This window comes from Lepidochelys kempii, chromosome 3, assembly GCF_965140285.1.
Source record: "Lepidochelys kempii isolate rLepKem1 chromosome 3, rLepKem1.hap1, whole genome shotgun sequence".
Classification (NCBI taxonomy): Eukaryota; Metazoa; Chordata; order Testudines; family Cheloniidae; genus Lepidochelys; species Lepidochelys kempii.
The window spans coordinates 62,855,468-62,874,165 of record NC_136382.1 but is presented as its reverse complement, the minus strand read 5'-3'; the positions used below and the strand labels follow the sequence as shown (position 1 = coordinate 62,874,165).

The following is an 18,698-nucleotide window of genomic DNA, read 5'->3' as shown; positions in this document are numbered from 1 at the left end:
TGCACATAGTGTAATAGTAGTAAGTATTTCTGTATGTATTTGTGTAACAGTCTTCTCTAAACTCTCTTACCAAATCTTTTAAAAAAAGATATATATTTTATTTCAGGGACACGAGGATGAAGTGTTTGTACTTGAGCCTCACCCATTTGATCCTAGAGTTCTCTTCTCTGCTGGCCATGATGGAAATGTCATAGTTTGGGATTTGGCCAGAGGGGTCAAAATTCGGTCTTACTTCAACATGGTAATTTTTCTATGGTTATTTGCTATTCCTGCACAAATATAAAGTACATTGCATTTTGGTGGGTGTGTGGCCAGAAGAGGAGGGAGCAATCCTGGCTACATTGATGTCAGTGGCCAAACTCCCATGGACTTCAGTCGGGTCGGGATTTCACTCATAACTTTTATATGAAGTTGCTTGAAATGACGACTACATTAACTGATGATTTTTCTTTGCATATATCAACGTGGATCCCACTGTATGTATGCATGTGCCTCGTACACACAAGATCAGAGTCTTTTTGAATGCCAGTGTCTGTCGGTGCTGCACATGCAACCTGTGACTCCCAATGCTCCTGTATTGGGGCATAAAGGGCAGTATGGCTGTGACCTTCCCTTAGTTCCCTCTTACTACTCATGGCAGTGAGATGGAAACTGGGAAGCTTCCAACCCCCTAGTTTTTAGCTCTAGCTAAATCTCTGAAAACTTTTCAAAATTCTTCAGAATGCTTCTGATATATGACCACCATGAACATCTTTGATCCATCTGGATTGAGTACTGATGATCAGAACTGTATTCCCCACCCCCACTACTGAACCACCTCAATATGGTAGATTCAAAACCTGTGGGCTTCAAGCCCTACAAGTCCTGTGATGGACTAATTACTTAGAAACATGGACACAGCAGTCTTCTCTTCTATTTAGGAGAGTCCCACATGTTCAGTACACCTCTCTTTCATCGCAAGAACAAGTCAGTCATGTGATGCGTCGCTAAAGCTTCCCCTCCTGGGGTAATCTGTGAAGGTCTCCTCAGAGCCGGAGGAAATGGGCACCAGAGCACCAACAGCAGACAAACCAACTTAATCCAGTGCCCCATCCAGTAGACAAGCAACCCAAAAGGTCAGCATAGAGAAGACAATGCTGAGAAAAGACCTAGCATTGGCAACAGCACAAGTGCTCTAGTTTTAAAGCATGCTCCACTAGTTCCTCAGCCAACCCCATGTTCTGGGTGTCCCTAAGATTCTGACTAACAGAAACCGGGACTGGATGATGGGATGGATTACTCAAAAATGGCCCTATTCTGTTTATTTCCTCAGAAAATATCTGGCCCCATCCACTATCAGTAAGAAAGGTTACTAGGCTAGATCACTGGTCTGACCCAGTATGGCCATTCTTATGTCGGGGGCAACATTAAAAGCTCTGTCTTAGCCATGTTAAACTTGAACTAATGGCTGTACATTCACAAGGAGAAGTTGGAGAAAAACAGGCTGAGACTTTAATTTGGACAGGAGGAGACAGGTCAGAAGTAGAGAAGTAGATCTGGAAGTTGTCAGCATAGAGATGGTGGTTGAATTTAGGTTTGTGGATGAGATTATCCAGAGACAAGGTGTAGAGGGAGATGAGAAGAGGACCAAGGAGTAAGCCTGTGGAACTCCCACAGAAAGTTGAAGAAGGGATGAGGTGGATTTTCAGGACACACTGAAGAAGTGATTAGAGAGATAGGAGAAGAACCGGGAGAGGACAGTCGTGGAAGACAAGATTTGAAGAAGAAAAGCATAGACAACTGTGTTGAAGGAGGCTCACAGGTCAAGAAAATGAGGATGGAGTTATTGGTTCTGAGCTTTGGCTAAGCGGGGGAGATTATTATAAACTTTGGCGAGAGTGGTTTGGGTGGAGTTCAAGGGACAGAAGTACTGGAGAGGGTCTAGGTTGGTATTGGAACTCCAAATAGTGATTGTAGATATGATATTCAAAGGAAGAAGAGAGGTGGGGAAGTAGTGGAGGATTAAATGGGGTCAAGGGTGGGTATTTTAAGATGGGAGAGACTAACCCATGCTTTTTTTGTGAGGGGAAAGAATAAGGGATGGAATGGGAATGGACCCAATGGAGATCAGGAGATGGGTTGGGATGAGGTCACTGCAGCAATTGAAAGGGTTAGATGAGAAGAATAGCTGAGATACTTCTGCATCTGTGACAGGGGAAAAGGCAGAGAGAGTTGCTGGTGGAAAGTGGAAAGTTCACGTTGTATTTCGTCACTTTTTTCTTGGAAGAAGTCTGTGAGGTCCTGTACGGAGAGAGAAGCAGAGGCAGGAGCAGGGAAGATTTGAGGAGTGAGTCAGTAATCAGATGAGAAGTAGTCAATGCTGAAGGACTGGAAGTCGTGGGAAGTCTGAGTGACAGGTGAAGGAGGTGATGGGTGATGCTGAAAGGAGCTAGGTGATTGGAGAGGGGGATTTCAGCAACAGAGGTCAGAGAGAGCACAGAGCTTGGTGGAGATCAAATTGAATGGGCCTTCTCATAAATGGAAGAGTTGAACCAGGGCTGCAGGTTGAATAAAGAGGTGAGAGTGAGGAAATGTGCAGCGAAGGGGTTGCATGGCTCATCAACATGAAAGTTGAACTCACTGGTGATGAGAATGGGAGTTTGTGAGGTGAGGAATCAAGAGAGCCAGGAGTTGAAATCAGAGCGGCTGAAACAGGTAGAGAAGCAGTAGTAAGTCCCTCAAACAGGATTTGAGTACTTTTCACCTACCACCGTCTGGGCTCCTTGCTTGTGATGACAATATAGAAAAAAATTAAATCCAGTAAGAGTAGCTCTAAAGGCAATAATCCCAAAAGGCTAAAACTATTTGGGAAAAAATTGTTCTCCTCTGCTCCTTACAGCTGTGAGTGGCATATCGCCAGACTACTGGCCAAGTATGACTTTTTAACTTGGGACAGAATTACTCCCTTTCTATTAAAGCTCCCACATGACAGCTGATGTTTCTTGCCAGAGATCACCTGCAGTCCTTATCGACCATGGCTGAGGTCAGTGTACTCCCCATCCAAGCCACAGTTCTGCCCCAGGACCTGCAAAAGCTCAGTGGCTGGACCAGGAGAATACAAGACCCCTTTCTCCCCTCCTCATTGGTGATGCTCATCACAGATGACTTAGGGACAAGTTGGGACTGCCCACCTGAACCATTTGTAGATGCAGATGATCTGGTTCCAGGATGATCTGAAACTGCATATGAACGTCTTGGGGCTCAGGGCCATCTGTCTGGCTTGTGTGGCATAAATGCCTGTCCTGCAGGACTCTACAATGCAGATCTTGGTGGACAGTAAGTGCACAGTGCACTATATAAACAAGCAAGGAAGTGCTTGGTCATATTCTCTACCAGGAAGCCATCAAGGCTGTGGACTTGATGTCATCACCATGGGGTAACCCCACTCTCTCTACACCTTCTAGGAACCAGCAGCAACCTGAAACTTCTTAAGCATGTGCACTATAACCAACCACAAATGGCAGACATCTGTCATGGAGGTGATATTTTGCTAGTAGGGGACTCTCCCAATAAATCTGTTTGCTACAGAGGACAAAACCAAGTTCCTGAACTTTTGCTCCAGCGGGGGTGTATGTATGTGTGTGTATCTGAATTTCTTACCAGACTCCTTCCTGCTGCAGTGGTCTCCAGGCCTCCTACATGGAGTAATCTCCAAATTCAGATGGGACAAGGCCACATTGATTCCAATAGCTCCCTACTGGTTGAGACATTTCTGATTCTGAGACTTATTGCACGTGTCCATTCAATCTCCAATCCATCTCCTGGTGTGGTTGTACTTGATATCTTAGTATCATGGTTAGATATTGCAGCCAGGCTCAGACATTGCACTTGACAACTTGAATGTTGGATGTATGAAAGCTACTGTCAGAGATTGTTCTCAGCAGATGCAAGAAATCCTGATACAAAACAGGGAACTGTCTCCTAGGATGATCTAGCTATTCCTCCAAATGGAAATGGCTCTCCTTATGGGCAATCCAGCCTTATCTGGGCGCAAATGAGGCCATGTGCCCAATGATCCTTGACTATATGCTGCACTTCCTTCAGGCTGGGTTGGCTCTTAGTTCTCTCAAGGTTCACCTTGCAGCTGTTTCATGCTCAGTCTTTTCACATCCAATGGTATCCAGATTCCTCAATGGTCTCTGTAAAGCTGCAGCCTGGAGCCAACACACTGACATTAGTTAAACATTACACCTTTGACATGGCAGCTGGTTTGGGAGAATTTGTATGCCAAGTTTGGGGGAGTTGTACTTTAATCTCTGTTCTGCTCATATGGCTCTTTCCCACTCTCCAGAGTGGACACTGCTTGATAGTCATCTAGAGTGAGATAAGCACTGACACACACTTGAAGAAAGAACTTTTACCCCCCAGTAATTGAAGTTCTTTGACATGTTGTAATCAGTGTGGATCCCACCACCCACCCTCTCATTCTTGCTTTTTGGCATCCTTAGCTACAATGGGCTTTGAACTGTGAGGAAACTGATAGAGGATCACAGCTGCCATGCCTTTATGTCATCATAGAGGGGCAAGAGGAGGTACAAGGTGCGTGGGCATCCCTGACAGATGCTACTATTCAGAAGACTCTGATCTTGCATGCGTGAGGTGCCTGTGCACCTATAGTAGGATCCACACTGACTACAATATTTCAAAGAACCTCAGTTGCTGTAGAGTAAGTAACTTCTTTAATTTTCTAGGGCCTATGAAAATACATACATAAGTATCCAAGAAATTGTTTGTGAGCACTTTCTGTGGTTTATAGTTTGAGTAAACAGTGATTGTGCCCACCACTTGGCAATCTCCCACCGAACTGCATATATCCTAAGCAGAGCAATTAAGCTAGCTTCTGAAGATGAACCTGAGCTAGTGTTGTACCAAGAAGAGGGACACACTTTTGATATGTTGTGCATATGCTGAAAGAGGTTAAACCCTCTTCCTTCAGGGTATGGTTAGTCTGATAGATAAAAAGAAAACATCTATCATCTTTAGATCTCACAGGAAATTCCTTATGTATACAGTTGAAGATGAAGTCAAACAAAACTACAAAAATTAAATTGATGTAACATACAAGGTCACAAATATAAATGGTGAAAAGTTAAATTTATGCTTCTTACCATAAGATTAAAATTCAGCCCTGTTGTACATTCTGTATTTTATCATTTTAATTTATTTCTCATAAGAAGTAGGAAAAATTATATAAATAAGCATTGTTTCATAGGAAACATTGCATAAATCAAATAATGCTGCATGTTTGATTCTATATACCAAAAGACAAATATCAGTTCTGTATTTTTTAAGTCTAAGTTTAATGGCATAAACATGAATATATTGATAGATTCATGTATAAAGAAAAGTAATAGAAAATACAAAATGCTTGTGACATGCCTCAGTTAATTTTGCTCTGTACATCTTAATGTTTTCATCCTCACACTTAAGTGTTATAAGGGCCCGATCCTGTAAATGAGATTCATACTGGCTCAGACCTCTCCATCCTAATGGAACCTCATTGGCTTCTTCTTTACTTTACATTGCATTGCAAGATCAAGGCCTGCATTTGCTGTTAAAGTTACATTAATGTAATGTTCAATTCTGTTTTTCTAGTTTATTCTGAGGGAAAAAAATCTAGAGCTCTTGGTCCTGAGGAACTTTGAAGGTCCTTAAATTTGAGCTGTTAAACGTGCAGAATTTACAAACGTAGTTACCTTTGCTAGTGGTGCTTGTGAGCATCTCATTTTTGCCTTTCAGTGATTATAAATTCTACAACAAGGAAGATGCTGCAGAGATTGTACCCTCCTCAGACAGGAATCCAACTTTGCAAGAGCATAAAGATTTCAATAGAAAATCTTTCTATGCTGAAATATGTCCATTAGTGTTGTCACTATCGGCATCAACAAATGTTATTGCTGTTTTTGCACAGCACTGGGTGTTTAATCACTTTATTTCTACTATCTTTCCAAATATTGCAAAGAGGCTAATACTAATTGTGGACTGGCATCTTTTTAACTATGGACTCAATTTTGATGCAGCAATATTTTTTTAGTTGAAATGTAAAATTAAACTAACTCAGCTATGTTAAAGGACTTTTGACTTCTAAACATAACTGAAAATCAGTCAGAAAATTAAGGGAAATAAAAAGTGGCAGTAGTTTATTCATACAACTTTTAGCCACACATTATAGGTAATATACCCTCCTTCCCCAGTCACTGCTCTTCTTTTGCAGAGAGAACCGCAATATTTTATAATGTATTCCAAATCTCCTTTTTAAAGTTATAGTCTAATGACAGTAGCTACATTTCAAGCAGGTAAATTTAGGACACTCAAATAAAAGGTGTAGACATGTGTTAACTGTATTGCTGTGGTAGTACTATCTGGATATTCCTTAAGTACTGTGTGAGAGTAACGGAAAGATTTACTGCAGTAGGAGGCCCTCTTCTGGAAAAGATAAAAGGTTCCTCAGCATGCATTTTCACTCTTCTGTGAGGAATAGAGTCTGTGCGCATAATGAGTAGTTCCCTCTAAAGTTCAGATTAAAGTAAAGGCAGTGGAAGGGTCTAGTGTAGTGAAGAGGGCAGTGACAGTAGGGACTCCAGGGTGACAGTGACTCCAACTTATTTCTTTTCCAGAATGCTGGTGGAGATGGTATTTGTTAGAATATGTCTGTGGAGTGAAAAATATAATTACGTTTTTGTTATATAATTGACAGAATAAAACTTGATTGTGCAGATCCTTATATTTTAATTTATCTTCTTTCATGGTCAGGCTTGAAAAAGATTAGACTTCAGCTTTTTTGAATATGGTGTAGTAAAGAAAAAATATGAATTCTTTTGGTTCTTAGTTTGCTTTTTCTAGGATAAATTCTGTTACCAGACTCAAAAGTGGTAAAATACTTTCTGAGGCCAGGAGAAACAAATACAAAAAAACAGATCTGACACTGTTTTGAGCGGCTTTTTGAATAAAATGAGTACTTATTAAAGTGAGACTGGAGAACACTGATTGGATGGTAAACTGATATTATTGTTCTCTGGAAAACTGCCCCATTTTAGATATGTAACTGCCATATTGTTTTATGCCTCTCTGTAGTTGAGGTAAATAATGTCAACTGTGTTGACATCTTAAACCAGTAAGGCTTGACTTTTCAGAAAAATAGGTGCCAACAGCAGGTAATTCAGTGATATGTATTTTTAAAATGAATGAATATTTTAATCAAACATTTTAATTTAAAATACAGCTGACGTTTATGGAGTATGAGAAATGCATACCACCACAAGAACTTTCAAAAGATGTGCTGAATAAAATAAATACAGCTTTCTTTTCAATTTTGATTTATATTCACTATATGAAAGTTAGTGTGGAAAAACATTTTAAACCAGCTGTTTAATTAGCTCACTGCTTGCTAGTTTTTGTAAACACGTTAATGCAAATTACTAGTTTACATCTAATTCCATACAAAAATGATGTTAAATTAATGTCAGGTTGCCAGGTCAAACAATCAAAGTCAAAATGCAGGCTAAGATTTTCAAAAGTGGGTGTGCAAAATTTGGCTCCTACATCCATATTTAGGCAACTAAACATGTGACCTGATTCTTGAAGGTGTTGGGCTCCCAAAGTCAATGTAATTGCCTGGTAGGCAGCATTTTTGAAAATCAGGCCAAATATGTAAGTATCTATAGCTGGCTTTAGGAGCCTACCTTTAGGCACCCATTTTTGAAAATGTTACTTACAATAATCAACAGTGAACACAAAATCTTCAGTATTTCCCATATACATTATCATTATGATAGCCTTTGTGTGCTCACATGCTATTTATAAAATAAAAATACATTATGCAGTTTTTTCTATAACCTTGATCACATAGCATCGTTATAGAGATTAATGCCATCTCTGTGAAAGTACTTCTTATATAAAGTAAATAGAGCATACTTAACCTATTTTAGGGAAAATGCAATAACATATGGAATTATGGGCTGGTATGTGTGTAATGTTAGTTTGTTTGCAATAAAATACATATATATATATATCACATATTAAATTATTTCAATAAATATGCTAGGATCTGTTGTACTTCAATACATCTTGCTATAATAAACAATTGGTATGTAAGACAGTTTAAATATTTAGTATCTGGAAATAAGTTTTTGTTTGCTAATAGAACGTCAGTTTTAAATTTACTTGTACTTCAATGAGAAGTATATGGATCAAAACAGTGGTGAACAAAGCTAAACTTTTGTACTCAGATTTGTACATGAATTTTAATATTTTTAGAAATTTTATACAATACTTTGAGAAGGTGGCATCTGAAATATAAAACAGTTTGACTGTCACATGGAAAATACAATTAGCCACACCCCAATGATCAAAAGGACACTGTTAATATAATATCTAGTCAGTGTGTGAGGAAAAAATGAGATAAGTGGTGAAGATACTACTCCTGTCCCTGGGCATCCCAAATTAATTTTTGAAGGTCTAAAATCTTCATGTAGTTTTTTTAATGACATTTATCTCCCCTTTTGTTCTGTTAAAAATCCACATACTCAGGATTAAGTATGATGCAGTTTCTATAGCAAAACAAATGAAACTGTACAAAAAGAAAACAAACTGGAAAAAATACATGATCAGTTAAAGTACTATAATTGTAACAATAGGATGGAAAAATTCCAGACAGCGTAATTGTTAACGGTGTCCTTTTATACATTTTTTAAAATGTTTTTTAAATTAGAGTCCTTTCTATGTCATAGGATGTCCCTTTGGTCTTGTATTTTGAATGGAGGTAATTAGGAGTGCTCAACTTAAATACATCTGTTCAGTGCCCCTAAATGCACACACCAGCACCTAGAGGAAATGCACCGTTTACTTTCATAGGTTGTGTGATGGTTTTAATGCAGTTTTAAGTTTCAGTTTGTATCATTCTCCACCTCCTTGACTCCTCTTCCCCTTTTTTAATACTTAGAGTCAGATAAAATTTTTAAACCCCTACCCATATAAGATTAAGAATTTAAACATAAAAGTGAAGAAATTCAAACATTTTCTCAAAACTTCGTGAACTTGGTTGAACACATTAGATATATATTAGACATTAATTAACTGCATAAACAGCAACTGGCAATTTGCAAAATGTGGCCAAACTATGGATCTTATGGAAAACTTTAATACTTGAATTTGGACTTCTTGATCTCTGCATGATATTTACATTTCAGAAAAAATTTCAGTTACATTTGCAGATGTTGTCCCTGATCATGCAACTGGAACTACATGGGTGGACCCCTGCTCCCACACAGAACCCCCATGAAGTCAGTGGGGCTCTACACAGGAGTAAGGTTCTGCCTGCACAGATGCAGTTGCAGAGTCATGGCTTTTGGGTGGATCTTTTCTCCCTCTTCCTTTTTCTTGTTACACCATTCAGAACAAAAGATTGGGAATTGACTTGGAGGTATTCTCCTTTATGGAATGTGATAAAAGTGGTTCTGATAAAGCTGGTTCTGTTCAGTCATTTTCTCCTGGATGAATTAAAAAAAAATTACTCTGTTTAAAAATGATTATTTAAGAATTGTCTGACCCTTATTTTGCTTAGAAGAATCTACTTTGTCAGTGTTCTAACATCCACTAATTCAAATTAAATGGGTTTCTTCCTGGAAATTGTCAATCAAGCAGGGGCTGCCAGTTGCACTTGAGAATTTCTTCACTCTCGTTGTCCTTCAAGGAATCTGTTGTGGTTTCCAATCTTTCCTTATCCTTAGCAGCAACTGGACACTGCTGTATCACTGTACAGAAAATAGAAGTGAAGAGCACAGATGCATCCTTTCATCCCCTTATAGTATTATGCTGCTCTATCTATCTCCAGAAGTCCATCCATAGAACTGGAGATATACCAGGCAACTTCACCTTTTTTGCAAAAACTCTGTTCCTTTAACAATCCTCTCAACATGACTCCTGGACTTTTAATGTTTCACTCTAGTATATCCTGTTTAATCTGATAAATTCTGTAGTTTCTCCAGCATCATCACTCTTATTTAATGCCTTTTGTTAATTAGGCATACCTTTTAATGGGAAGTCTATCCACTACCTGTTCTACTGAATTGTTCACTTGGATCTTTTCCTCTTTGCCTAGTAGCATTGATGATAAACTCTGAGAAGAATATTCTGAGCCGATGTGCAACACATCAACCATTATCAGACACAGAGATTTGAGTCCTTTTTAGAAGAAAGGTTGCAAAAAATCTGAGTCCATCTGGGACATCTCAGTGAGATTCTATATGCTTCTTATTTATGTCATATCTGAAGTGGTTCCTGTGGACCAAACTTTATGGGAGCTCACGCCAGTTGTTATCCGGACTCTTTATACTGGGGCTTTAGAAAGCAAGGTTTTCTTTCCTCCCCATGTTGGGGTCATTTTTGTGGTAGTTGCACCATAACTAAATTTTTCCTGGATTCTGTAGTCTAGGATCACACTGGACTGTTGTGACTTTGGATGCAGGTTTTGAAGTGCAGAATGACTTGGGATAAAGGTTTCAAAGAGAAACTGTGTTTTTCATCAGTCCGGAACAGAGTGGTCCTTCTTATCCTGGTTTTAAGTTTCAGGAAGTTACTCCTCAATCAACTGTGTAAGTGGATAAAGGCAGACATTCCTTTGTTGCTTTTAGAAACAGACAAGGGATCATGATGAGCAAGACTCTCCTAACGGCAGTCGTAACAACGCTCAGTTGGCTCAAGATAAAGCTAAAGCTGCACTTGAAAAACTTATATTGATTAAACTGACTAGCTGAGAAGATGTGTCACATCCCAAAAAAATGGTGTTTGAATATCTTGCCATTAAAAGATCACATCCAAGCCTGAGGCCTCTCCTCTGTGGATCTGTTCATCTCTGAGAAGAACTGCAGCTTTCCTAAATATTACAGATGATATCCAGGCTAGCGAGCAAGCTTATTTTCAGTTATGTTTTCCTTCCCCATTTCTTTCATCTCTTTGCCTCCTTTCCTTCACTTCAGCTTTTGTTAGGATCCTAGCAAACAATTCAGACAAGACTGTAGTAACGTACAAATGGCCCAGGAAATGGCGTTTAATTGGTGCAATCAGATTAAGTGATGGTTCTCATAAACCTCCAAACTCACAGTTCACCAAACCTGACTTAGATGCAGGTCAGCCACAGTAGTCCAGAAAGAAGAGTATTGTATTTTCTTTGGGGGGGGGGAGGCTTGTAAGCAAAGCATTTTGAATAAATTATGCTGGCTAAAGACTGTCCTGGAAACTCATTCAGGACAAACCTGGCCACATCTAGAGACTAAGCACTGGTACATATTGATCACCGGAGAAGCTGAGCATCTACAAGATAGGATCAGTGTTCTTTTTGTGGTGCATCCAGAAAAGAATGTCTTCAGCTATTGTATTCTATAACTTTTGTAAGAGTTTCTTGAGAAGAATCCATCCAAGCTATTTTCCTACTAGAGTGGAAAACCTTAATCTAAGATTTCCTCTGAATTTCACCAGAGCCAAAAAATAATTCTGCCCAGTTACTGCCTTTCTCCAACAAGAAAAAATCTTTAATGTGTTAGGCTGTAGGAGGACCCTGGAGTTGTATTTAAGGACTCTGCAAGGCTTATTTCTGTGCAGAAGTTACCTGCCTACTTTACCGGAATCATGACTTCCTCATCGAACAAAAAGGTGAGCCTCCTCAAAAGATATCAGTAAAGCTGACTGCTTTGTTGCATCTACACATTCACTAAGCTTAAATTAATTCTGCCTTCCTCAGTCAATTTGATGTTAGGATGGCTCTCTTGAAGGACTAATCTGTTTTATTTTCTGTCTTTTCTGTGGGATACTTCTATTAAGAGCCCTTTCATTGTGGAATAGCAAATGCCAAAAACAGAGAACATAATAACGTAATTGTTTTCTGTGTTCCATTTTACTAATCCAGAAACCTGCCTCACTTTTCTTTGAAACCTCTGTAGTGAGAGGGAGTGTAAACTAGTGATTTAAAGGGACTGGGAGTAAATAAGAGGTTTTGACACTGATATATGTGACCCTATGCCTTAGCTTCCTAATTGGTAATATGGATATATTAGTGCCTACCTTATAGGAATTTTGAGGCTTACTTCAGTAATGTTTGTAAAACACATTGATAGCCTTTGTTGGAAGGTACTGTGGAAGTGCAAATTATTATTGTGTGGAGTGAATTCCATTTTTTTTTGTAAGTTTACAGGCCTGCCATGGTTAAGGAAAGAATTTTTTTGTGTCTTTAAAAGACAATGCAAAAAGTTCTTGACTGGGGAGTGTAGAAAGGGACTATCTGAAGAGGTGCTAAAGACATGAAAACTCAGCGTGGTGATTGGTCACCTCTGCTTGATTGACAGGTTTCAGGGAAAAACAAAAACCCATTTGTTCTGGCTTAATGGAACTGGAGAACAGAAAATGAGTATCAGGTAAAAATTACTTTTTTAAAATCTTTGCAGTTCTCCTTTTAAAAACTGGAGTTAAGACCACACAAATCTAAATTCTCCAAAAAAAATATGGGTAGGAATTTTAGAAGAAGGCAATATATGGGTTGATTTATTCAGTGCATATCCTAGTGGATAAGTGGTGAAATCACAAAAATACCATTGCAGTTGATGCTGATTGACAAATTTAACAGGCAGAAGATAGAATCAGTATAGCGACTGAAACCCTGAACTGGATGCAGCTCTCTGTTTAATTTATCATCAGGACATCAAGGGGGAAGGTTTTGTTGTCTCTTCCTGTATTGTGCTTGCTCTGCGATTAAAGTCAGTCAGTTTCTACTGCTATTAATCTGGCATATTTCATGAGTACTACAGCAAAATTCACTGATAGGTAAATGGCTAAAAAGTAAAAGACATACTGGGTCTGTCATCTAACAGTATGCTGTCTTTGGATGTTTTATGTACATTTCAGCATCACAGTGTTGAGACTGTAATTAGTATGATATGTCTCCCTAGTTTTTGATTATCGTTCTTTTGTTTGTTGGGGTTTTTTGCCTTAATGTATTTCAGATTGAAGGACAAGGACATGGGGCAGTTTTTGACTGCAAGTGCTCTCCTGATGGCCAGCATTTTGCATGTACAGACTCTCACGGGCACCTTCTCATTTTTGGTTTTGGCTCCAGTAGCAAATATGATAAGGTACAGTGCAAGGCATAAATCAAAATATCCTTTTCACTGTTTAAGTAAAAGTGTTTGTGCATGCATTTTGTTGGAAAAAAACATTGATGTCGAATTTATTTCACAGCTTTTAAAGCTTTTTGTCTTTTCAGTCATGTAAGGTATAGCTTTTATATTTGTATTGTTAGATTCCATTCTCCTTCCCTTTATTTTCTGTCTTTTTTTTCCAGCTCATACAATATGATATGTTTCTATAAGTTGCTGCTGCTTTCTACCTCCTGTTCAGCTGCAATCACTCCAAGTTTCCCTGCTTAAAACAAAAGGAGTAGAAATACCTCTAATAACAAAAATAGATTGAAATGCAGAGTACTTGTTAAGTAGGTGACATTAATTTACTACAGTGAAATTCGTTCTAGATTTAACCCTGGCTTTCAGACATAATTTTGCAGGTCCCTGATTAATTCTAATTAATTAAAATCAATCTCTTTAAAAGATTGTCAAGGTTCCTCCCCCACTCTGAACTCTAGGGTACAGATGTGGGGACCTGCATGAAAACCTCCTAAGCTTATCTTTACCAGCTTAGGTCGAAAACTTCCCCAAGGTACAAAATATTCCACCCTTTGTCCTTGGATTGGCCGCTACCACCACCAAACAAATACTGGTTACTGGGGAAGAGCTGTTTGGAAACGTCTTTCCCCCAAAAATACTTCCCAAAACCTTGCACTTCCTGGACAAGGTTTGGTAAAAAGCCTCACCAATTTGCCTAGGTGACCACAGACCCAAACCCTTGGACCTGAGAACAATGAAAAAGTATTCAGTTCTCTTGCAAGAAGACTTTTAATAGAAATAGGAGTAAATAGAAGTAAAGAAATCCCCTCTGTAAAATCAGGATGGTAGATACCTTACAGGTTAATTAGATTCAAAACATAGAGAATCCCTCTAGGCAAAACCTTAAGTTACAAAAAAGATACACAGACAGAAATAGTTATTCTATTCAGCACAGTTCTTTTCTCAGCCATTTAAAGAAATCATAATCTAACACATACCTAGCTAGATTATGTTAGGGGGCTTATTCCTTCACCCACTTACTTCCCTGGTCCTTCTCGCATGAACAGAGAGCAACAATACCCGAAGTCCAAAGGTGCAAACAATTCGATGTTTATTGGGGTGAACTTCCAGCAAGCATGATTCCAGTTTCCTTCCTTAGTGTCCCCCTTCCCAGCTCTGACACCACAGAGCCTTACACCTGTGTGCCTGTTCCCATTCTTGCCCTTAGCCAAACATGATTCCAGTTTCCCCATCCCCATTCCTTGTTCCCATTTCCCCCTTTAGCAAAACATTATTCCAATTTCCTTACCCCCATTCCCTGTTCCCATTTCCCCCCCATCCACACACCTACCCCTCCACTTCCTGATTGACTGCAGACTATATAGTAAAACTTGAGTTCTGCTTTGCTATACCTTAACCAATCATTTTCCTGAAATTTAACTAACCAATCCTAACATATTGTAACATTATTATGTAACCAGTTATATCCCACCACTTTAATTAGTTACACCCAGCAAAATTAATTATACAGCAGACAGAAACAATCACAGAACCAGACAGAGATTATACAGACAAACAATAGCAAAGTGGGAACTATAATGACAAAACAATACAGAAGTGAGGATTTTACATCCCAGCTATTGATAAGTGAATTCTTGCCAGACAGGATGCTATCAAACTAAGTTTCCTTTTACATTTTCTAGGCACTTCCCTTTCTCTGGAGGTGATAGGCACTATCAGGACAGGACTGTATTCCTAACAGCCCAATAGCACCTTCTTTCAATGTGACTAGTTTGGAATGTGAGGATGTGACCATTCACTTCCCAGTTTATGGCTGCCTCTGTTGCTTAGCCAAAGGCCTTAGCCTAAGAACAGGGCCTCAGACTGTCACAGTAAGAGAAGGCCCTTACACCGGCAGACAGTGATTTTGATTCTTTCTTTTGTACCTCTATAACTAACCAAGTGATAAGAATACACCTAAATTCTTAGAGTATAGGCCTTTACAGACAGACCTGAATATCTATATCCTAACAGATTACTTACTAAAAGTTCTAAGACTCCATTCCTGGTCTGTCTCTGGCAAAAGCAGCATATAGACAGACACACAGACCCTTTTGTTTCTCTCCCTCCTCCCAGCTTTTGAAAGTATCTTGTCTCCTCATTGGTCATTTTGGTCAGGTGCCAGCGAGGTTACCTTTAGCTTCTTAACCCTTTATAGGTGAGAGGAGTTTTCCTCTGGCCAGGAGGGATTTTAAAGGGGTTTACCCTTCCCTTTGTATTTATGATGAAGATATTTTTGGATTATCACATGTATGGCTCTCCGTGTTTATATTGCTTGCTCCAGAAGTTATTTGGAGACAGATTCATTCTGTAAATTCATACTGTGGGGGCATCCCCCTAGGGGGGTGTTGAGGACCAGTTGGGGCGGGGGGACACGGCAGGGCCTGAGCCAACTCCCACGGGGGGTGGGGAGGGAGCACGCACCATGCTTCTAGCCATGTTTCGCTCCCAGACCAGCTCCACTCCCAGCCTTGCTCCTCCCCCAACCCCATTCAGCTCCCAGATCTGTTGTGCCTCCAGGCCAGATCCACCCCCATCCCACTCCACTCCTAACCCTGCTTCGCCTCCCGTTCCACTCAGCCCCCTCTTCTGCTCCCACCTCAGCTCTGTCCTCATTCCTTCTCTGCCCCCAGACCAGCTCTGCCTCTGGCCCCAGCTCCTCTCCCATCCCCAGCTCTGCCTCAGCACCAGCTCTGCTGCTGAGGAAGCCTTGGCTGTACAACAATGGAGGGGGGAGTTAATGGAGAGGGGGGTTGGCGTGGCTGGAGAAGTTTGTGCACCACTGCTGTAAATGTACTGTATGTTATATTAATATAATTTTAAGTAGGGTAGGTTCATTTTGGTGATCCTAGATACTTCCTTATGCTTACACAGGCTCCCAGTAATGCTATATTGGCATTAAAACTTGACTCGAATATGGTGGAAATCAGTGTTTGTTTAATTACTTTTATAACAGACTTTTGGAAGTATCTGCTGTAATAGATAAAGATTTTTAAAATTTAGTTGTGTGTATTAACAGATAGTGCTAACAAAATATTATTACTAAAATGATATAAATGATTTCATGCTTATTTCCATTTCACCCCATATCTCCTAAAAATGCAGTAACATAACTGTAATAGTCAGATGTACAGTACATCAGAGTTTGTAAATTACTTAACCCAAGCACAGTTGCTTTCTGCCAAGCAACTGTGTTTTTAGGGGGTAGTTATGGGTTTTATTCCCCAGTACAGTACAAAAATAACTATTAGATAGGAAAAACATTAGCCCATTATATACTTCTCTGGAAAGGAGGTAAAGTAGCTCATCTATGACCACCTCATTTTTACATAAGTGTCCATCAGTACAAATCACTTACTTGCTAGGAAAAGACATTAAATACTTACTGCAGACATATTTCTTTGAATGTTTCTGTTTTTAATCAGTTGCTTGTAATTAATCAAAAATTGGCTTTACGTTACAGATAGCAGATCAGATGTTCTTTCACAGTGATTATCGACCTCTTATCCGGGATGCCAACAACTTTGTCTTAGATGAACAGACACAGCAGGCTCCACATCTCATGCCTCCCCCTTTTTTGGTTGATGTTGATGGCAACCCTCATCCATCAAGATACCAGAGATTAGTTCCAGGTCGTGAGAACTGCAGGGATGAGCAGCTTATTCCACAGATGGGGGTGACTTCCTCAGGTACATAGAACTTAGGTCCGGTATGCTATAGTGTACATAGGCTTGAATATTAAATTCATCAGATGGAAAGTATAGTGCAGTGGTTCGTGTGTAGTCTAATACAATTGGAGTTAATAGGACTCTAGAATATTGCCACTATGTTTATCAGATTAATTAAGAAAAAACCCTTTTTTGTGTGTAATAAATCTTTATCTTAACTGGCAGCTAACAAGAAGAGCAGCAATGATGAGAGAAGATGTGATTTTGGCTTTGAGGGGAACTGCCTCTCGGAGCTGGGAGTCTAAACTTATATTCAGTTGAGAGAGAAATATCAGATGAGATTAGGGATTTGACTTGCTTAGGAAAACGTCAGATGGAAGCAAGGAAACACCAGCTAGACATTCAGTAAAACTAATTCTTGATCTAGCATAACTGCTACGTGCCATAATTGAAATGCATGTTTCTAAAAATTAAGAGGATAATTTGCAGTGCTGATCTTGTACAATTTAGTAGGAGCCCCATTAGAATACAGTTTTTTTCCCCCCCTGAGTGATTGTCTATACAGATTCCACTGTTGGTGCACATGCATGTGACTCTTTTTAACTAGCAGTGTCAGTGTCCAGTGGACTCTCACCAGCACCTGCAGCATGCCCTCCTCAACACCCCTCCTTCCCCAGATAAATTTGATGGAATAAAAGGTGTGGAACAGGCTAAACTGCCACTCACTTCCTTCTTGCCACCTGTGGCTGTGATCCAGTGCCATTTGCAGTGTTCACATCTCCAGCACTGTGCAAATTAGATCTTTAGGTTTACAATTAATGGTATTGTTTAATGTAGTTTAGTGTTAGCTAGTTCAGTTAAGTTTCCTTTGCCGGTGGCTTTAAACAAATAATCAAAAAGACAATATTCCTTTTTTCATAGTTTAGCCCACTATGTTTCCTTTCGTCTCGGTAGCCCCCAACACATGCACACTTGTACAGGGGTACTAAGAATATGGCAGACACCAAGTCACCAGGGTTTAAGACCTGTTCCTTATGTGACATCACTATGCCCATTAATGATGGGCATTCTCAATGCCTCATCTGTCTCTGAGACACACATTTTGGAACATTTTTCCACGGGCCATTCCTTCTCGAATCTCACCCAGAAGGCGAGGGAGGCCTATACAAGCTTGCTCAGGCTCTGGGAGATCAGAGAAGCGTCAGCAGGCAGGTCAGTTTGTTATTGGTAGTGCCCTGCTGAGCCATGATTCCACTCCATGCTCCCAGGCTGATGCTGCTGACATGCCTTGTTTGTCTACCACTGCAGGGTCAAGAAGGTGCATCTCTCCAGTGAAGAAACTAGGTGTAGGTTACATTCACCAATGCTGAGCAGGAGACCCAAGGGCCACATTTCTTCTTGGCCGTCTTCTCTTAAGGGCCATAAAACTGAGTCTGGTTCTGGTACTTTGATATTGTAGACGAAGGCTGCATCAGTTTCTCCAGAATCTAATGACTGAGTTGCCCTGAGTACAGAACCTTGGCATTGAGCTTGGTACATTGAGCTTCAGTGGAGAGTGGTTCACTGACTGCAGAAGTATCAGCCACCAACATCTGAGACTACAGCACTGGATACTTCAGTGCTCTCCAGCTCAGCACTGAAGCAGTTCACAGTACTGAATGACTTTTCCATTGGCCCTATGTAGGAGTCACCCTTGTTAGAATGTAGATTGAGACATTATTGCTAACTCCTCAGCTGCCATGTCTTTCCAGAGGTGTCTCATTGGTACCAATGTCTTAAATAA

General features: G+C 39.9%; 1 protein-coding gene across 7 annotated transcripts in view; it reads left to right on the top strand.

Moving 5' to 3' along the window:
• PHIP (PHIP subunit of CUL4-Ring ligase complex) overlaps nt 1-18,698 on the top strand; it is a 305,059-nt gene that overhangs the window by 146,809 nt on the left and 139,552 nt on the right. For all 7 annotated transcript variants that reach the window (XR_013635547.1, XM_073336505.2, XM_073336507.2 and 4 more), the window contains 3 exons: nt 107-241; nt 13,032-13,160; nt 16,711-16,936. Coding sequence is in view for 6 of the 7 variants with exons in the window: in XM_073336505.2 (XP_073192606.1) it covers nt 107-241; nt 13,032-13,160; nt 16,711-16,936 (490 nt within the window). In the remaining variant the exon portion in view is untranslated. The remainder of the gene's footprint in view (nt 1-106; nt 242-13,031; nt 13,161-16,710; nt 16,937-18,698) is intronic.